The sequence below is a fragment of the Akebia trifoliata genome, chromosome 11, assembly GCF_017979445.1.
Source record: "Akebia trifoliata isolate Shusen 1 chromosome 11, ASM1797944v1, whole genome shotgun sequence".
NCBI lineage: Eukaryota > Viridiplantae > Streptophyta > Magnoliopsida > Ranunculales > Lardizabalaceae > Akebia > Akebia trifoliata.
The window spans coordinates 5,523,488-5,546,030 of NC_141385.1; the positions used below are offsets into that span (position 1 = coordinate 5,523,488).

General features: G+C 33.1%; 2 protein-coding genes across 3 annotated transcripts; both read left to right on the forward strand.

The window, feature by feature from the left end:
* The first annotated feature begins 278 nt into the window (after nucleotides 1-278).
* Nucleotides 279-4,803, forward strand: LOC147390546 (aquaporin NIP1-1-like). The gene is made up of 5 exons (XM_086459781.1): nucleotides 279-647; nucleotides 989-1,213; nucleotides 1,999-2,196; nucleotides 3,343-3,404; nucleotides 4,445-4,803. Exons 1-5 carry the CDS (start codon nucleotides 477-479, stop codon nucleotides 4,662-4,664), a joined length of 876 nt encoding a protein of 291 aa, XP_086315907.1. The 5' UTR covers nucleotides 279-476; the 3' UTR covers nucleotides 4,665-4,803.
* A 5,144-nt stretch (nucleotides 4,804-9,947) lies between these two features.
* On the forward strand, nucleotides 9,948-22,075 carry LOC147390547 (uncharacterized). 2 transcript variants are annotated; one of them, XM_086459780.1, is made up of 3 exons: nucleotides 9,948-10,140; nucleotides 16,119-18,937; nucleotides 20,686-22,075. In XM_086459780.1, exons 2-3 carry the CDS (start codon nucleotides 16,132-16,134, stop codon nucleotides 21,108-21,110), a joined length of 3,231 nt encoding a protein of 1,076 aa, XP_086315906.1. In that variant the 5' UTR covers nucleotides 9,948-10,140; nucleotides 16,119-16,131; the 3' UTR covers nucleotides 21,111-22,075. The 2 variants fall into 2 exon arrangements, with proteins under 2 accessions (XP_086315906.1, XP_086315905.1); XM_086459779.1 differs by lacking the exon at nucleotides 9,948-10,140 and having other exon boundaries at nucleotides 16,085-18,937.
* The last annotated feature ends 468 nt before the right edge of the window (nucleotides 22,076-22,543 follow it).

A 22,543-nucleotide genomic window follows, 5' to 3' on the forward strand; every position in this document is an offset into this window, starting at 1 on the left:
TAAGTTAAGAAATAGGATTAACAAGTAACCAAAACATCATATTTAAATAAAAATAATTCTTGGAATAAAAAGATGATAAATATCTCTCTCTCTCTCTCTCTCTCTCTCTCTTATTTATTATCAATGTTTCTAACTTAATGAAACCAAAATAATTTTCTGTATTTTCGGTGGGTTGTTGGAGCAGCTTTAATGTTTTTTTTTTTTCTCAAACAAAGACTTCCACACTTTTCAACCATATTTACTCAAACCCTTATCATGAATCCACTATAAGAAAAATCTAAATAAAATGAAAATATCAAATCAAAATTTCTCTCTCCTTCTGACCCACTTTTCTTCCTCTCCTTGATTTATGGTACCTTAGGTCCCAATATAATGTACCTTGTTCTATGCTTTTGTTCACTTCCTCAATAGGACTTGATACTTAAAAGATTCCTCTATTCTCTCTCTTCTTTGCGTTTCATTTCCTTTTTTCTTTGATGGCTGAAATCTCTGTTGTTAATGGAAACCATACAAAGTCCATGGAAGACGGAGTTTTTGTAAATTTAAATGGTAGTGAGGAAGTTCATAAGGAAGAGAATCAGAATTCCCACGCATCGAATACCCATGAAGGATTCGGCTTTCGTTTCTCTTTGCCTTTCTTGCAAAAGGTAATATTCCTCATTTTTTAGTATTTCAAGACACAATTATAAATTTTTTTTTCTAATTCACAATATTTAGACATCCCTCCAAATATTTCTACTTCTTTCTCATCAACAACATCTTCATCATCATCTTCTATCCCTTATATATACCAATAGTGGGGTGGGAATATCAAACTTATTCCACTCTATCTCAAACATATTTTCATCAATAAAGGCACGAGTCTTCATATATTTTCTTATTACCAACGTTCACCTAAGCATCAATTATGGAATGAAAGATTAGGATTTGTTGTTGTATTAAAATTAGAAGATAATAAAATAAAATGGATTTATTAAATTGGATACAGGTGATCGCGGAGATGGTAGGGACATATTTTGTAATATTCGCGGGGTGTGGGTCTGTTGTGGTGAATCTTAGCAAAGACAAAGTGGTGACATTCCCTGGGATTTCCATAGTGTGGGGACTAGTGGTGATGGTCATGGTTTACTCCGTCGGTCACATTTCTGGTGCTCACTTCAATCCCGCCGTCACCATTGCCTTCGCCACTTGTCGAAGATTTTCATGGAAACAGGTATGATGATTTAAATTCATTTCTTCGAAAATGAAAAGGGTTCATGTTGGACAATGTAATTAAGCTAATATTATTAACATCTCCCAATCAATCGTAATTGATTTGGATCAAGAATAATTGAGATATTTCAACGAACTGCTGATTATCATCGAATCTATTAAATTCTTTGTTTGTGAAAATTTTAAAATATAGTATTTTGAAGTATTTCTTTTTCAATTTAAGATTTTTTGGAAAGACTATAATATCTATATGAAAAGATTATTTTGATAATCAAACCTACATTATGTACTGTTAATTTTTATAAATTTGATTTGAAATACAACATAGGGAAAATATTTCAAGATAAACTTTATGATAAATATAATTAGTATGAGTTTCATATAGGGGATTTTTTAATATTCAAACCTTAATAGTTGGAGTAATGTTATTCCTTATGAAAATAAAAGATTATATGAATTGAAGGCCGAAAGTTCCACAGATAAATTAATTAAATATATTTAAAGAATTTAATAAATGAAAATCTGTTGGACCAAATTTTACATGCCTTAAATTTGACCAGTTTTGGGTCCAATGTTCTCAAAATATTGTTGGGACCCCATCATTTTTATGGGTTCTACCTAGAAAACAAATCTATTAAAATATCCCTAATCTGATGATCTAATTTCTCCAAAGGTGTACAATATTGTCCTAAAAATACATAAATTGTGACTAATTTTTCACTCAAACATTCTTCTTCTTTTAATACCTTTTGTTTACTTATTTATATCAATTTTGTTGCATAAAAGGTGCCGGCGTATATATCAGCTCAAGTACTTGGATCGACGTTGGCTAGTGGAACCCTAAGATTATTATTTGGCGGAAAGCATGAGCACTTCCCAGGAACAATACCGACTGGTTCGGACATACAATCTTTGGTGCTAGAGTTCATCATCTCCTTCTATCTCATGTTCGTTATCTCGGGTGTCGCCACCGATAATCGTGCAGTTAGTTCTTCTATACCACTTAATATACTTATGTACAATTTCACAATTTTTTGAAAAACCAAATCGATGATTGGACCGAAAATTTGTCAAATTGGTCAGACCATTGTGATCATTGGTTCAACTTAGTTGAATCAATTTAATTTACATTTTTATTAACAAAACTTTGAGGGTTCACTGACCAAATTGATTTTTATTACAAAATAGGATAAAATTAATATGGTAGGACCATTAGTGTGGTCCAATTTTTAAAACACTGCATTTCAAAGTAATTTTAACATACATATTGACTGTGGTCTTCCTTGAGAGACTAATGAAAATCATCTAAATACCCCCATCTTCAACCTCTTCCAAAAAATCCTTGATTGTTTCTCCAAAAACTCATCATTTTCGATCTCTTCATCCGAGATATTGAGGAAGAGGTCACTCCTTTAAATCAATGATCGTCCATATGATTGAGGAAATGATCTTTATGAGAAAGTGTGATTTGCAAGACTATGATTTTGTATGTCCATGGGAAAATCTTTTTCAGTGAGAAAAAATTTCCTCCAATTGATGGGAAAATATTTTCTAACTCAATCTGGTGATCCCATATTATTCTGTTGTTCTCTCATGAGTCATGACTATCCCAACTTCAAAACTATACACCATTTCTCTTTTTAACATTTTCTCAGAAAATCTTTTCTATGATCAGTTTACTTCTCAGAATGAATCATCGAAATCCCAAGAAAAATAATTTTTTTAAAGCTAAATCACATACATCAAGAGTTGAAGACCATATATTTTTTTTTAAACAATATTTTTTTAGGGGGAAAAAAAAAAGCAAGACTAAATTTTGGGAAAAAAAAGAGAGAAAAGTAATATAGGTTTTTGGAAATTAAGAGGGTGAAAACAAAGATGGAATCAAACTTGCATCATCAGTTTGGAAGTCTAGGGTCTACCTCAAATATATTTCCAAAAAAACAAACCTAAGGGGTATTTCAAAATATACAACCGAGAGAAGTTAAAGCAATGGCTTTTGGTTTAGTTAGGGAGAGTTGATGTCCCAACAAACTACCATAAGACAAATTATAAAATTAAATGTCTTAATATTTATAATATATAGACTTAGGAGGCTGACATTATCATAATTATTTTAAATTATTGCAGATTGGAGAGCTTGCGGGTCTCGCTGTGGGTGCAACTGTCCTACTAAATGTGCTTTTCGCCGGGTATTTATTTATTTCAATAAAATAGTTCACATTCAACTCAATCTTGACTTATATTTATCAAAAAAAAAAATCAATCTAGACTTATGTGCCTTCATCTCTTAATTTTTTAAGTCAGACTAGCCTTACTAACTTAGTAAGATTTTAACTCTTACTAAAATTGTTGAGGTCACCTTGTGGCATTCAAAAACATGATCCAATGCCACGGGATTGTAGATGATAGAATTCTGCGATATTTGAAAATGATTTCAAAAAAAAATTATGTTTCACAGTTGAATTTTTATTTTAAATTTGGGAGTTCCGTGGAAGTTCGGTAGCCATCCATTTCCAAAATCTTAGGGTCAAGTCCAAAAAATTGTTTTTTTTTTCTTTGATTTTTTTTATCTGAGTTTTTCCATTAAATCCAGAGGATAGTGGTATTGGATTGCCAATGTGATTATCCATTTGAGTTCAATGACCACTAGTAAAAATTAAAATCTTATTAAGTCAGTAAGGAAAGTACTTTTCAATTTCTTTGAAATAGTACAGATGAATTGATCAATTTTATTTTCTCTAAATTCATCCAACTCTTTCAATTTAATTGGATTGATTTACATTTATTAATAAATTTAAAATTATGTGATTTATTTGCTCTCTCTCTTTCTCTCTCATACAAATTTAAGAAGAAATATCTTTTTTCTGGGACTTTTTTTTATCAAAGAATGCTCTGGAAAAATTATTTTTGATTTATTTGGTGTATAATTTTTCTAAAAGATTATAGCTTAAGAAATTGTTTAGTGTTAAATTTGCCACAAATCTTATATTGGAAAAAAAAAATTAAAAGAAAAAGGTTTTGTATTTTAAAATGCCTTAATTCTATTCGAATCAAACTGGCTTTAAAGTCAAATTAAATCTAGTTGAATCGAAACCAACTCAGTCTAATTTCATTTACATCACAATTGGACCAATCACTAACACAATGAATGGATGAGATTTAATGCATTTAGCATTATTAGTTCAGAGAGTTATAAATATATGAGGTGGTTTTCATATGATCGTGACAGGCCCATTTCGGGTGCATCAATGAACCCAGCTCGGAGTTTGGGTCCAGCAATTGTATCGAACCGCTACGATGGAATATGGATTTATATATTGGGGCCCATTTGTGGGGCTATATCAGGTACATGGGCCTACAATATCATTCGTTTCACAGACAAGCCAGTGCGTGAGATCATTAAGACTGGCTCTTTCCTCAAGAGCTTAGGAAGGGACGCCTCCAATTAATAGTGTTCCATTTCATTTCTTTTTCAATTTTTGTAAGGGGCAGGGTAAAATCTTCTTCTTTTTCTGTCCTAATATGTAATTTTAAAAGTAAGAGACTTATTTATTTAATTTTAAATAATAAACTAGTTTTTTTCTTTTAGTCTTTAAATATTTTTTTTTGTAGAGAAATTCTATTGCCACACCAACTTTTGCTTATACCATCCCAATTCATGTGTACATTACCAAAGAATTAGCACACATCTTGGGGTGGCATTACAAAAGTTGGTGTGGCAATAGAAGCTCTCATCTTTAATCGTCTACTCTTATTGAACTGTTCAGCTAGTAGGTGGCATGTACAAATGCACATGTATTAGATTAAAATCTAACTAAAGTGATTAGAGGGACCATGAGATTACCTCTAATCCACCTTCTCTCATTATAAAATATTGAGTAAAATGTTTTGAAAATTACATAATAAAAAAACGGATATTTTTATAATTTTAAAAACTAATAAATGTGATTATAAGGATGTGGTTTACAATTTTTTTTTTGGTTTTTAATCAAAATGACACTATTTATAAAATTTAAACAAAAGTGAGGGCGTTTGTAAGGTCCAAATTTTGGTGTCTAACCACTTCTACTCCACCTTCTCTCATTATAATAGTCAATATGTTTTTTAAAGGATTCAATATAGAGTTTGCTATTTCAATATTTTTACCGGAAAAGTGATAATGGCTTGGCAGTGTATTTTATTTTGGAAAAATTACGTACTACCCCTAAATTGAAGTTTTCCAAATAAATACCCCAATTTTTTGGATATTAATTTAATAATACGGCTAGTAAAGTTTTATCAATTAAATGCCCATTGACCTTAAAAAAAAAACTTATATAATATATAACTTATGTAAAAAAAACTGGTGTGTGTGTTAATGAGGTGCTCTATCTAAATAAGCTATAATCATTGTGCTTGTTACATAAATATTGTAATATATATGTAGATAATTTCTTACCAAGATAATAATTTAATGATTAGTCATGGTAGTCTTGATTTCTTTTTCTTTTTCGGCCCAAGATTGGTGTTGGTCAGAAGTAAGATTTCATCTATAATCCATCGTGTGTTTTAGTCACATTTCGGGTTTTTTGAATGATAAATGAGCTACTTAATACAATGGTTAGAGTATTGCTTTGCATATGTCGGGAATCATTGGTATAAAATACTTTAAATTCAATATTTATAGAATGAGGAGGGTTCATTTAGTGGAAGGTAATGGATTAAAAATTAGGCAAAGTGGAGAATAATGGGGAAAATTAGGTATGACTTGGGCCAATAGACTTTTAAAGTTTGGTAAGACTTGAGTTAAATGGTTTAGAAGTAGACTTGGGCTTAAGGATCCCTTTTAGATGAAGCCCAAGGATTTGTAAACTGATTTAAAGTAGCCCAAAGGTCTAAATTTAGGTTGCATAAGGCTCTTTCACTTCGGTCTTCTCACTTTGACCATAGATTTTCACCCGTAAAATCCATGAATTCCTTCTGTCTTTTCGTACCATCCCTTCTTGTTCCAATTGCAGTTCTGACCACATTAATGTACATCATCAAATATATCATAAAATCAAGAATTTAACAATATTTACAATAAATATGCACGTAATGATGTTTATACATTAATCGATGTAATTCTTGGGATTTAATTGAGAAAATTTTCAAATACATGATTATTTAGAACTTCAAAAGATACAATTTTCAACTCTGGTCACACCTCCAAACCAAGGTTTTTCTAGTCCCGAACAAAACAAAGGCCCTCCTTGGTAAGTCGTAAAATGCAAAATTTTGTATTTACAATATTATGCAATTAAAGATTTTACAACTTTTTGTGGGTCGAGTGCTTGGTAATATTTTCAGAAAATGCTTATAAAGTTTTGCGAGTGCTTGGTTAACAAAGAAAATGCAAAATTTTAGAAGAAAAAAAAAAAACCATAATTTAAAAACCAACCAATATTATACATACAAGCACAAGAATTGAATAATTTGGTCGTTGAGAGAAAATATGGGAGCAGTTTAAGTGCTTTATTTTTTTAATACACATGGCTTCGTGCCATTGGTTCGTCAACTTAGCACACATCAAATCTATTTTCCTGAGAAGGAATCCTGATTCCTAATCACCTTGTAATAGCCACCTTAATCCTTATTCAGATAAGGTAACTAGGTAACTAGTCAAAGGGACAAAATCCTTTTATATTGTGATTATTTCCCTAACTATATATATTAAATCCTAATAATCCACATGGCACGAATGAGGATGATTTTATCCCTTCACAAATACCATGCTTTCCAATGAACTCATAACTTAGTTGAATTTTTGGGTCCTACGGTGTGGGATATGAATTTACACAAAAATCAAACAATAGAAAATGATTTTCCAAAGATGATTAAACAACAAATGGTTTCAAAACTTGGTTTGACATCTCATTTCAGACAAGACAATCCATTAAACTCAATTTACGTTAATTTTGTTTTCTTTTATGGGTCGTTTACATTACTTGATTTACATATATTTAAAATAAAATAATTATAATTTTGCAATAAAAAAACATAAATTATGAAATGTTTAGTCATAAAATCATATGCTTATTTACATAATAAATATTTATTATCTAAAAAAAAAATATCTAAATCAAAATCTAAGAAATCCCAGTTGACTCGACTGAGATTTTCAAAATATTATACGAGATATCTCCTTTATCTCAGGAGACGATGTGAATGTTGAGACACCGTGCAAATCCGTATTGTCATTTAACAAGACCGAGATGACTCAGGTGAGTCATCTTAGTCTCGGTCAAGATTAAAATCATGGCTAAAAGTGATTTTTCATGTAATGTTCCATGTATAATTGAATACAAGTAAATGGTTAGTTTAGAAATAATTTGTTTGAAAATCTGAAATGTTGGGTACCAGTGGCAATTGATAGTAGTCCCTCACCCAAGATCTTTGGTTAGCAATTCAAACAAAAATTTAATTCGTGAAAAATTCGAGTTCTACTTGATTTTGGATAACAAAAATCTAGTATAAAATTCGGCCAAGAATTCAATAAATGAAAAATATGCGGTATATGCTTCATATGTGTATTATTTGTTTCATTTCAAAAATTCGAAAACCAAAAATTCAAACATATGATAGTGATGGTGATGGTAATGATGATGGTGGTGATAATGAGGACATTGAAGTTATTGTTCCATTGATTTTTAAAAGAAGACCAAAGTCAATGGACAAATCATCACTTTAAAATATTAAAGAGTAATCTGAAATAAATATAAAGACTCATGTCATTACTTTTTAAAAAATAAAAGGGACATTTGTCATGTAAAAAAGTGGATTCCTCCAAAATTTTGAAGCATAGCCGCTTCAAAATCGACTTGTGTTACACGTCACAACTTACAAGTTTATACTTAAAATCCGTGAATTATTCAAAATAGTTCAATAATCCAGAGAATAATACTTTCATAGAAAAAAAATGAAAAATTCGTGAATTTTTCAAAAATTAAACAGGAGATTACTAACAAGGATTCAAATTTCGTAACTTAATTGTATCTTCTCATTTAAGTCAAACCCTTTAAATTAATTTAAAAAGTTTTTTAAAATTTCATCCTAATTCAATATTTTAAGGTTTTATTAGTAGTAAGTTGTTCCATTGATGAAATTAGTTTGTTTCACCTGAAAATACAACATTTAAAATTGTGTACTTAGAATGATTTGCAAAGCTCAATGGTTCTCTTGATACGTTATTTGAAACACTAGATCTATTTGTCTACTTGAATCGGCCACTTTATTGGATGCCTTAGGCTCTTGGGTGAAGTATGTAGAGGATTTTTTTTCGAATATTACTTAGCAAACCTTAACTTGTGGGGATTTCATTCTAAATACCCATAAATTTTGGGAGATATCTTGATGGTGTAGCTAGTAAATTTTTTCTTTCTTAATATCTTTTAATCCCCCTTTCAATCATTTAGATAGATGATTCAAATTGTCAAGATCAACCTTTCCTTCAATCGTCGAGATTGACATTTAGAAATTCGTCGATCTTGTCGTTTGAACGTGATCAATTATCAAGATCAATGATTCAAATCATTGAGGTCAACTATTTGAATTGTTGATGTTGATATTTTGAATCTTTTATTAGGGCGAGGGAACATTAAAAAAGAAAGACTTTTACTAATTTGGCTGTCAAGATATTATTAGAGAATTCACGACGCATTTAGAATGATGTCCCTAATGTCACAACGTGAAAAAAACCTATATTTGACAGTCCAAGACTATCGAATTGTATAAAATCTGACGGACCAAAGTGTTAAAATTTTCATTGTCAATTTTTTTTTCAACGGATTGAAACCGTTAAATTAATGGAGGATGAGAGAAATTTGATGGCTCTAAATCATCGAATTGGGGAACGTTAAAAATTTCAACGGCCATGAAATTTGGTATCTAATATTTGTGGGCTTTGGCCCGTCAAATTTTCTTGCGAAAATTTTCAGTTGTCACATAGTGGGTAGGTCTATATATTAAGTAATTTTTGCCTTTTCGTTTTGTATTGAAGTATTTCTTCACATTTTGGTAAAGAGGCATAAAAGAAAGAGTCGTGCTGGAGTAACATTGTGGGGGACATTTCTGACATGGAAGTGTGTAGCTAGGAACCATAGATGCATTTTGTCGGGATACATAAGAAAAAGATTTATGATCATGCATATCTTGAGGCAACTGATTATGGTTTTGTATTTGAGGGGGAGGGGGAGGGGGTTAGAGGGGAGCATGAGAAAATCATTACGCCTATATATAATGTCTATGAGAATGAAATTATATTTTAGTTTCTTTTCTTTATCTTATATTCCTTAATTGGAAAGGGAGTCGTGGTATTTTTCTTTCTCCCACCTCAAGCAAATAACTTATTCATCAATTCCATGGTTTTTAATTGAAGAAAATGATCTAACTCTTCTTCTCTCATTTATAAAAGTGGATCAACTCCCTTATTATTTTAACACATATATCATTATTTTTTTTCAATTATAATGAGAGATTAATAAATATTCTTCTTTGGCTCACCTGAATTAAGAAAGCAACTAAATCTCTTTATATGATGTCTTTGTTTTCTTTTCTTTATCTTATATTCCTTAATTGAAAAGAGAGTGATGATATTCTTCTTTCTCCCATCTCAAGCTTAAGGAAAGAACTTATTCATCCACTCCATTGTTTCTAATTAAAGAAAAGGATCTAAGTCCTCATCTTCTCTCATCTTCATGTATAAAAGTAGATCGATTCTCCTATTATTGTAATGCTTTTCGTGCTTTCGAATTGAAGAGCAAAATTGCCATCACTTAAAGTCTTTATCTATCCGAAGGATAGAGATAGAGAGAAGAAGGTGTGTTTAGAATTGAAGAGTGGATTGAAGATTCACAAAACAAAGAGGATTTCTTATTTCTACAAGCTATTCAATTTCGATAGCGTAAGGTACATTAATTGAATCTTATACTTTAGCCCAATATTATTCTTATGCAAAAATTGAAAATTATTGATATTGTAAACCTAGTTGAATGTCATAATTTTGGCCGAACATGTGAAAAAAAAAAATAATAATAATAATAAATTATTATTTGGTGCTTGGTTGAATGTTGTAATTTTGATATGAATGATTTAAATAAAGGTTCTATGAAATTGAAAAGTTAGATAAAATTTCATATGAAGGAATACTAAATGGCATTCGATTGATTTGATTGACATAGGTTTTATTGGTTTGGTAGCTATCAAAGTGGCTTAAATTAATAAAATTTATGGAATTAAATTACTTAAAAGATTATTCATTAGGTTTATATAAAAGACAATGACATTCAGTGTCAAAATCGTTTGTAAGAATTGCAATTGCACTTTAAAATTTGTCTTAAGATTTGAGGGACCATTTAGAAGGAAAGATTTTAATAATTGAACTATTAAGATATGAGTAGGGATCCAGAATGATTTCTTGTACCTAACCAAGGTCAGGTGGCACCTCATTTTATGCCACATAGAATATTTTGGGACCCACTGATCGTATGGATATGAGGCCCATCTCTTGGTAAACCTCCACGCAAAAGATTAGTTTTATTGGCGATGTGCATCCATTGATTATAACATTGTCTTAAGAATGATTTCTAATCGTTGGATTTAAACTCTTTTTTAAGAGCCAAGATCTAGTGGATAACACATATCCATACAGTCAGTGGGTCTTAAAAATGTCACATGTCATAAAATGAGGTGCCACTTGACCTTGGTTAGTTACGGGACACCCTTATGGATCCTTACTCTTTAGATATTTCCCAAAAGTTAGGGATTATTTAGTAATAAGTCTCAAAATCAGGGTGCATTAAGTAAAGATTTGTACTAGAATAAGATTCAAATTGACATTAACTCTCACATTGTTGATGTGGAGGTGGACATATAGCCACAGATGCTTTTCACCCATGTGTATCTTGATGAAAGGTATCTATGTTTCCAGCAATGTAGAATCAATGTCAATTTTAATATTACTTCAACATTTTCATTATTAAATATCCCTTATTTTTAAAGAGTTGGGATGAATGCACGCAGTCTTGGTACATGGCTAACGTGGCAAGAGCATAGAGCTGCACATCTTTTTCTTATGTATTCTGATGAAAATAATCTATGATTATATGTCCTTGCCATGTCAGCCAGAAATCCAACCTTGTACTAAGACTATATGCATCCATTACGACTCTTTTTTAAATGGTTAGGACGAAATTCCAATTTCCCCCTCTCATAAAAGCATAATATATTGGATAGAAAAATGCTAGAGGGACTTTGTTTTTCACTGCATTGGTGTGGTGAAAATAGATGTGTTTCCTCAAGATACGAGTGAAAAGTTTTTGTGGTTATGTGCCCACCTCGTCGTCAGCACAGTGTGAAACGTAGTGTAAAACAAACCCTGCACGGCTCTCTTGGATGTTTTAGTTTAATATACTTTTTTTAAATAAATATTTAGCACAAGAAGTAAACAACAATGCTGGTACCATGCTAACGCTCCTCGCACTTAAAAACACGTGTCCCTTCAAGTTCCTCTGAATATTATAGATACCCAGGAGTGCTCCTATAGTTCTGTAAATATTAGAGACACCTCCATGTGTTTTTGAATTATTGACTTGACTCCCTTGACTTCAGTCTTTAATTATTAACTAATAAAAAGTGACCTTTATGCACTCACATCATCATCACCATTATTGTTATGATGATGATGATGAACTAAAAAGTTGTGGTGCCTAGATATTTATCTCATTTGGATTGTGGAGGCTATTCTTTCCCTAGTTTTAAATATATTATAAGTAATGTTGGTTTAGGTTCTTACTAGTATGGTATTGTATCCTTGTATGATTGCTGATATTCTAATTAAAAAGTTTTCACTTGATCAATACTCAATTGATGCTTTAAGACACAGATCATAAATATTTTTCCTCGTGATACATAAATACACATTTTTTATGTATCCTGAGGAAATAGATCTATGGTTCTGTGTCTGTAACACGTTAGCCAAGTATTGATCGAGTAAAGACTTTCTCGTTCGAAAGTCATAATTCTTTTTATTATGTTATGGTGTTTGCAACTATGTGTCTTCTATTCAGAGTTGGAATTTATAAAATAGAAAATGTACGATTCAATTTGAATCGTTAATATATAAACAACCATTAGAAACAGTGTTATCGTCTATTCTCATGAACTGGCGGTTCATGTAATTTAAATTATTATAATTAATGAAAATTGTTTTCATTAGATTTTTATGAAGAAAGGAAGTTGAAAACCTTTGAAAATATGAAGAAAATAGAAATTGTGCAGACAATCAATTCAACATAAACAAATAACCTATATATATCATCGATGTTATTTTATTAAATAGAGAGAGACAACTCTAACTAAGAGATTAACGTGATATGGTGCATTTAGATACATTTTAATACACTACAACTAATACCTTCTCACAATGGTATGTTCCTTTTGATTACAAATTATCAAGGGAAGCAGATCCTCTGTAGCACAAGGTTCTTATAGCACCATGTAGCACATATCAAATGGATGAGAGAAAGTTATCTTGAAAAAAAAAATAAACATCTCAGCCTCATTAGATCATGATTTAATTTTGATCTAAAAAGACAATTAAAAAGAAGGTTTTTTCCTCAAAATCCATGACTTTGAAAATGAATGCCTACTGAACACCCAATACTTTAAGGGTATGTTTGATTGCACATGGAAAACAGGGAGGAAAATCAATTTCCATAGAAAATGACATTTTTCAAGTGTTTGATTGCACATGGAAATGGAAATTCATTTTCCACCCTAATCAAAAAGTCCACCAAAACATAGATTTCACTTTCCCACCCATATGGGTGGGAAAATGAAATTCACAAATATTTTCCATCCCCAATTCTTCCCTACCACTACCACCACCACCACCACTACCACTATTACATTAACCTTGTCGCCGTCGTCACCGTCGCCAGCATCGTTGTCACCGTCGTCGTCGGCTTCATCTTCGACCACCTTCTCTCTCTCTCTCTCTTCTCCTTCTTCTCCATCCCTCACCTCCTCCGTCGTCACCACCACCACCACGACCACATTCTCCCCCCATCTTCCTCACTTACCTTTGTCATCACCACCGTCGCCGTCGTCGTAGCCACCGTCAAAGCCGCCACCTTCGCCGTCATTGTCACCACATCCTCCCCCCTCCTTCTTCCTCGTCATCTTCTTATTCCTTTCCTCCTCCTCTCATCTTCTTCCTCCTTCTCATCTTCTTCTCTTTTTTTTTTTCATATTTTTTCCATGATTTTATTCAAATAAAATCAAACAATGGAATTTGATTTTCCAACCCTACCTATTTTCCACAACTATTTTTTCATGAATTTCAAATTTCATGGAAAGTGACTTTCCATGCAATTAAACATACCCTAAGTGTATAGTTGACGTGGTGCTCTTTCAGCTGTTACATCTATTCTACATGAACCATGGTGCTACAGATGATCCGCTTCCATTATCTATGCCTTTGATGTCTTGACATGACTCTTGATAGGAAATAAAAAAATCAATCTTGCTATTAAATATTGCCATTGTTGATGAATTTTGATTGCTGGTTATGTAGGGAACATGGGCATCAACTCCTTACCTTAGGGAAACCATAAAGCATCAAGAAAACTAGAGATTGCTTTTATTTGTTTTCTTTATACGTTAAGAATAATTTAAGTAATTTATAATCCACCCTTTTATAAATATATACAAGTGTAGGGACCAATAAGATAAGGGAACCTCCTATGCTAGTTTGCAAACTAGTGAAGAGACCAATCTCCGGATCGATCAGATTTCTCCAAAAGGCAAGATCTTAATTATATGAAATTTTTTCTCCATTCTAAGGGCATTCATGTGGGATGTACTTTATTCGTGCATCAATTTCTACTCCATAGTCATAAAAGTCAAAGTACAAGTTTAAAACGGTACAAGAAAACTTCGGAATAAACGGCAAAAAAAAATAATAATAAATAACGACGAGTCATAAAATATAAAAAATATTTTAGAAATTATGAAAATTAAATGTACCTATCTAATAATGCATAAGATATTTATATTAATTTATTCTATATTTCCTATTTAACATGTTCCCAATCATAATTATACATGTTATGATGTCAAAAAATGTTTACTCATCAACCTATCTTTTGTTCAAAACAATAAATTATTGAAAAAAAAAAAAAATCCATACATCAAGATATTACCATCAAATCCCATATTTCTACATTTATAAATCACCAAACTCTATTAAATTCGTGTTGGAGTGACCTTAGGCTAGAACCTCACACCGCACTTCTTGACGTGAAAGTGGGTAGGAACCATAGATGCTTTTTTACTTGTATCTCGATGAAAGCATCTATGGTTCTCATACACTTTCACATCAAGAAGTGCGATATGAGGTTCCAACATGAGGTCCCTTCAGCATTATTCGTTCTATTATGCATCAAATCTCACATTAAAAAAGAAAGTATTTAGTTTTTTTTTCTTCTTTTTTGTTTGAAAAAAATTTAGTTTAAAACATAAAAAAAAACATGTTCAAAACAAAACAAAAAAATGCATTTTTTATTATTTTAATCATCACAGGTACAAGATGCGTTTTAAATGTTTTTTTTTTCTCTATATAAAATGCTGTTTTTAGTTACTATGCTCCACACCAACAATATTCGTGAAATCGAAGTTTCCTATATGTTGTTGCCCACCTTAAATCTTAGTTATCTAGAAAACTCAACATAACCATTAGAATTACATTTTTGTGCACGATATTAAGAGAATACATTACAGACGACCCTTTGTCCCATCCAAGGTTAATTTGTATTTGTAAGCATAGACTAAACAATTACCTACCATCCTCCAAAGGCATATGACTTTTTTTTGAAATCTTCAAAGTCATTTCCTCAAGGTTTCATTAGCATTTCTTGTCATTCTTTTAGAATTTTTAAAATCAACCTTTGTTCGACATAACTAAAGTACCAAACTATCTTAGCCTATTTTCCAGAATTGTAAATTCGTCAAAAGTTGATAAAGATCTCAAAATAAAATCTATTCAAATAAGAGAAAAAATAAAAAATAAAAAAGAATCGAGAACTTTCTATTAATCGAATAACCAAGCCCAAAACAAGTTCAAGTCTAAACCTAAGCAAGTAAAAAACAAAACATTACCTTGAAAAGCTTCGCCTTGAAAATTTAGTGTTTTCAAAAAGTGTTAGTTGCCACGATCCTTTTCTGACCCATTAACTATTGGATACATGTTTTGATGAGTTTTCGAAACTAATCTTAGTTGCCCTCAAAAGATATTTTTCTTCGAAAGAATTACTCTCGAATGCTTATTTCCAAGGTATATTTAATGCACCTTAACGTGTGTTCTTAGGGCACATGTTAACAAACCTGTGATTTTTAGCCATTTCATTTGGACATTTTAAACTGAAAATGTAGAATTATGCGCAATGTCTACTATGTGGCATTTTGAGGATGGTATAGACATGCAATTGTAAAATTGTGGAAAGGTTCCTACATTAATAATAGATCAAGAAAACTTCTTAGAAACCTTTTGAAAACATAAAAATCCAAATTGAGCCTAATTATTAAGAATGCGCCTCTTAAAACTCCGGCTTGGTATACCCAATTCACACTCCTTAAAGAAACTAAAAATATGTACAATTTTTTAAAATTATACACCAATCCTATTGCTAATTACTTATTTTCCCTTGAAGTTGAATTTTTTTTTTTCCAAATATTTATTTTTTACTTGGTTACAAATTCTCTCTTCAGCAATCCATTCATCTTGTAATGAAAAAATCACCGGTCATTCATTTCATGTCTCTGGTACAGTTAGTTATTTGGTTTTTTTTTTTTTCATCTACAATTGCAATACTTGTTGATTCAATCAGAGAAATTAGAGTGATGGATGGTGGGAGTCAACAACTTGTTCACATCCTGCAAGCAAATAACATGGAAGACATCAAGTGCCCGCCCATAATGGAGAATAAAGTCCAACAACTCCTCAACTACATCAAAACTTCTTATATCGTAGCTATTTCCATCAGTGGTTGGGAATATTCCAAGTCTGATGGAGAGTTGTGGTTATGTGGACAAAGGGTTTTGAAGTATGCGTTGAAGAGAGCAATGGACTGCAAGCTCTTTGAGATGTTGATATGGGTTACAAACCCAAATAGAAGAAATGATTCTCTAAGTAGTAGGAAGAAGTTCCAACGACAAGTAGCTGAGACATTGGGTCTTGTGTTTCCTCCTCCTCTTATCGCTAGTGATGATGACGATTATGACGAGGGTGTAGTCTCAGATAGAATACGTGCTTGCTTAGAAAATCGAAGCTTCCTATTGGTGCATGATGGTCTTTGGGAACTCCATGATTTGGAAATCATGGGATTTCCAACTTTCGGCAGGAGGGGAAATTCTTCCAAGGTTGTAGCACTTTCTTCTATTGACCTAAGTTACCATTCACGTTTTCTTTTCGAGAAAATGTCTAAATTGTCATATGAGGAAAAATTGGATTTGATTTTTGAAGAGTCTGCTGATATAGCTTATTCCCCAAATCTGAGAGGTCTTATTACTCCGGAGGTTGTCATGGAGTGCATCTTATACTTCTTACTATTTGATTCAAAAAGTATTGAAATACAAATTTTGGTAAGGTATTGGTATGCAGAAGGGTTTATTGGCGCAGATGATGATGATCTAGAGGCATCTTTCAAGTTAGGGAAGGCCCTATTGGAACAGCTCCACCACCATCGCCTAATTCAATTACAACTGCATCATGTTGAATTTGATACTCTATGGAATTTCCTAGACGATCACATACGAAGAAGTTCTCCTAGATTCCTAATTATATACACTCAGACACTTGATATGGATGTGGATCCACCACAGTGGGAAGACATAGAAAGGATCAACATCTACACTATCCCTAATGAATATCCAATGTCTCCTCCAAAATGCAGTAAGCTCTCTACAATTGTTGTCAGTAATTTAATAGATTTCAAGAAGTTCTCAGAAAACTTTTTGGAGCACATGGAGAGTGTTCGAGTTCTTGGCCTCATGAATACAAGTATCTCATCTCTGCCTTCCTCCTTCCCCTGTTTGGGCACCAGCCTTAAGATACTAAATTTACGAAATTGCAGTCAATTAAGGCATCTCCAAGTTTCTTACTTGCGAGCGCTATCAAAACTTGAGGTGCTAGATCTTTCAAAAACACCTTTGGAAGAAATCCCAGATGAATCTTTGGAGGGACTGCAGAGCCTTCGACTCCTTGATCTTTCCCATTGCTCTCGATTATCCTCACTGCCATCATCAATATCTTGCTTGAACAACCTTGAGCAACTCTTGCTTCAAGGTTGTACAAATCTGATGGTTCTACCCTCTTCTGCACCACCATTGGAGAAATTACTATTGCTTGATCTTTCCAATGCCACTACACTGACTGAAATCCCAAATCATTTTTTCCAATGTATGGACAACCTCAAGCAACTCTTGCTTGGAGGTTGTCAAAATCTAAGGGTACTACCTTCTTCTCCACCACCATTCAAGCAACTCCTACTACTTGATCTTTCCTATGCTGATTTCACTCAAATCCCAGAGCAATTCTTCCAACATATGCACAAGCTTCAAGATCTCAACCTCTCGTTCGCTCGTAAGTTAACATCCTTACCAGCTTCCATTCCCAATCTTATCAACCTAAAGAAACTGAACCTTGAGTCTTGCTCAAACTTAAGGACTGTGGTTCCTAGTTTGCTACAAATCTCATCGTCGCTTGAACAACTCGACCTATCAAATTGTACTTCCTTAGAGGACCTCAATAAATATGTTTCATCTTCATTTGGTAGAATCCTCCCAAAAATCAAGGTTCTAGGGATTTCTCAAACCCGATCAGATAGGTTTTTCTCACTCAAAGGTTCTCCAAGTTTAGAAACCATAACTTTGGTTGAAAACAGTAACCTTGAGGTGCTTGATCTTTCCTATACCACAATCAACCGGTTCCCATTAGAGGGTTCCTCAAATCTACATCCCTTGAGGCGCTTGAACCTACTAGGAGTGAAGCACATTCAAACAGTTAATTGGGAAGAAATAAGGTGGTTACCACGAGAGCTGAACTGGGATCAATGTGGTGATGGCACTGCATTCCACTTGCATTTTCCACAAACAAAATGGAATGGAGATGGCGACAACAATGGAATCTTTATATCCGTATCTAATGCCAGTATTTTTCAATCTCTCACACCTTCATCTAATCTTTGGGAAAAATATTTTTTGCGGTTTAGTGTTTACATTTGTCCTTGCATAGAACGAGGCAAGCGCCAAGAGGTGCCTTCTCGAAGGACAAGATCATGCTACAAAGGTATCTACGACTCTAGGACAAAATATTCTACTCCTTATTATGAAAGGAGTATGGAGATTGAGAGAGTTAAGAGAAATACAAAAGGCGTCTCCGGAATTCTCAGTCGCACACAATTTTTGTCTCTCCATGATGAAAGTTCGGTTAAGAAATTAACCGATTTGGGTATTGAAAATATGGCACAGTTGAGAGAATGTCGACTCGAAAAATGCTATGCAATGGAAGTCATCTTTGATGTGCAAGCTGGTGACATGGCTAAATACCAGCCGTTGTTGAGGTGCCTAGAGATCATATGGATCTCTAAACTCATGAAATTGACGAACGTATGCGTTAGTATGGGAATATTGGAAAGAGGAAGCTTTGGTGTTGAAAGCGCCCTCGATCCGCGGGGTGCGCGGATCCGCTTTTGACCCTTGAGGTTTGGGAGTCGCCACCTAGTTATTGTGGTCTAGGAACCAAACTGACTCTAACATGGATAAAAAGAACTAATCTACCATAAAAAATCTGAATCCGGGGATCAAGTTACGGGGTTGGAAGGTGTTAGGCACCAACCCCGCCCGGCCAAAGCCGGTCTCTACTAAAGTCCCAAGTAAATTACATTGCTAAAACCTAGATAAAAAAATAAATAAAAATAAAAATTTACCTTTCCGATGGCAAGGACTTGGTTCCCTCAGATCTGACAAAAAGAGCTCCTTGTACCGTGCTCCCTTGCTTCGTTCTGTTTCCGGATTTGACTTCGGATCTCCGAGGCAAGGTATCTCCTTGTTTTTTGAATCTGAACTCTTCAAGTTCGTTGCGGATTTGGGGGTGTTTTTAGAAGGCTTTTGGGTGTTTTCTAGACTAAAATTGAAGGAGGGATGTTAGTTAAGGAGTTGGGGCTCCAAAACTAGGGTTTATGGGGGGCTAGGGGAGCTTCTAGACCTACTTCTCTTAGGGTTTATGATTTGATACGAAAATAGGGTGTGAGCACCTCTATTTATAGATGTTTTTAGGGGTTGATTTGGGTAGAGTTAGTGTTTAATTAGAGATCTTTTAATTAGAGTTGTGTTTTAGTTAAAATTGTTTTAGGTAGAATTATGTTTTAATTAGAATTGTTTTAGGTAGAATTGTTTTTAAGTTAGAACTCTATTAGATAGAGTTATTAATCAATTATAATTCTATTATGACTTTTGGTCTTATTTGATTGACTTTTAATGTTTTGACTTTAGTCTTAATTGATTGACTTTTAATATTTTGACTTCAGTCTTGCTTAATTGACTTTAATTTTGACTTCAGTCTCACTTGATGGACTTTAATACCTTGACTACAGTCTTGCTTGATTTACTTTTGGTTTTTGGAGAACCCCCCTCTAAAATATCTTTAATTCTTTGGACCCCCAAATGGAGGGGTCCTTAAAGAAATATCCCACGAACCCTCAACAATTTTGCCTGAGAGCCCGATTGATCGATTTTTTAGATTCAAAATTTTAAATTAATTTCATTAATGTTTAAATTTAATTATTTCATATTTTATTCATTAATTTCGAAATTTTTTATCATGAAAATTGTGAAATTACCGTTTTGCCCCCGGAGAGGACTTTTCACGTTTTAAGTCGGTTTTTAATGTTATAGGATGTTTTAGAATCGGTTTTTCGTAAGGAATTCAATGGAAATATTAGTTTTTGTTATTTATGAAATTTTTTGTGTGAAATGATTGTGAACTTTATGAGGGGCATTTTCGTAATTTTGTCAAATTCTGTTAAAATTGGTGAAATGATTTATTTGGTTCCAATTTGTCATTTTATGTGTTCGAATGGGTTTTCCTAAGCGTAACGTAGGCTCTAAGGTTGTTTTGAGGTTAGGGGTATTTTGGTAATTTGGTAATTTTTAGTGATTTTTATCGTGAAGCTTCTTTTTGGTCTGCAAGATGATGATTTCTATGTTTCTGGGGTCGTACTTTCCTAGCGTAGCGTGGTTTCTAAGGTTTTGTCAATTTGAGATACCTCATCTGGATTTCTGAAACAAATCTGGTAACAAAATAAAGCAACGGAATACACATCCATCATTGGGAATCCTTGCGATCGGGTTGACGAGTTGATTAATTAGGCGGATACAAAAATGGGGTGTCTACAGGTGTCCTCAAAAATCTGCATCTAGAGAATTGCCCACGAATTATGAATGTTTTCTCATCTGGTGTGTGTTTGGAAAGCTTGGAAGTGCTCGAAATTAAATTTTGTGGTAGATTACAAGAGGTCTTCTCGGGTGAGGCAAATGCAGAAAGTTCATTACAGAAATTGCATACTTTGTGCCTTTGGGAACTTCCCAACTTGAAAACCATTGTTCGCGACGTGTCCTTGACATCCTTAAACAGGGCCAAAGTAAAAGGATGTCCAAAGCTACGCAAAATTCCTATTCTTAGCAGCAGTAGCAACAACAATAATCTAGAGGTCACAGGCGAGTCCGAATGGTGGGAGCAACTGCAATGGGAAGACAGAAATGTCAAGCACAAAGTCTGTTTCGAAAGGTTGCATTCAACAAGATTTCCCAAATCCACTTAAGGTAATTGCAATTAATTTTTTTTTCCTAATGACTTATATATGTTTTGTATTTGTTATTTATTGTTCTATTCATAGTTTTGAAATTAGAAAACCCAAACCAAATTGGCTGCCATTGAGTCTGAGTCAATTTAAAACTCAAGTGAGTCAATATCAAATAACATAAATTATTTAATTACTTAAAAATTATTGAAAAATCTGTAGCTTAGACAAAATTTGCAGATATTTTTATGGTTTTTTGCTCTAAAAGAGCATTGACAGGTCAACTTTCTAGTTCAATCAACAAGTTTTAAAACTATGGTTCTATCATGACTCAGGGTGGGCCATTGGAAGTTCAGAACATACTTTGGTGGATCGACACGTACTTGTAGTTTCCTTCTGATCATAATGCATTACATCTCCTAAAAAACTTTTGATCAATCTACCAAAGTGGTCGGTTATGGATCGACATCTTGGATTATTATGTTATTACATGGATAGTGAATGTCATATTTAATGAATTCCTATTATTTGCATAATATATTAAATTGAAAAAAAAAAAATTAAATAGAGGATAGAAATCAAAAGATTTGATATTGTGCATGATCTCATGATGAAAAGTAATTTATTTTGATGGTTATTGTAAGAAAGAGTAAGAAGTAGACCTTGTGGCTTTATCCGGTAAACACTAGCTTCTTTTTAATCTCTTCCATTTTTGGCTAACAACTTAATAATCTTTGTTATATGTAATTAAAATTCAACAAGAAAGATTTTTTTGAAAATTTATCAAAATCGAGATGATTCACTCGAGTCATCTCGATTTCGTTCGTGAACAAGACGAGAGGCCATGACTAAGATTCACCTTTTGCAAAATTGAGTCAAATTTAAGCAATGGACACTACCTCAAAAAAGTTAAAATTCGCTACTATTAAAGCGTTAAACTCGGCGGAACAAGACCAACGTCTATTTTTAACGACCCATTTAAGCCCATGAACAAATTTCGACAGCCTTGGCCCAACGAACCAATGAAAATTTCTTATAGCGAAAAAACTCGTAACGTTTTTAACATGCTTCCTTCTCTGCCATTTCAGAGGAAAATCAGATAAAAAATAGTTGGAGAAGAAACTCACTCTCACTCACAGCTAACTTTTCCTCTTGATTTGGTTCGATCAAACTCACTCAAACTCACAGATAATTTCGAGAACACCGAGCGATCGTAAGTGCTGAACGATCTCACACTCTCACTCACGTCCCTCAATCTCCCATTTCGTACCAAACGAGCTCAAGTAACAAAGCCCTTCGAATTGAAGCTTACTCATTAGTGCCACCGATCAAAACCACTCAAGATCTCATCTGTATGTCCATCTCTCTCAAGAACCCTAAAAAGCTCTAAATTTTTTATTAGTTTGTTTCCAAATGATATAATTCCATCCCTGTTTTGTTCGACTGTGTAATTT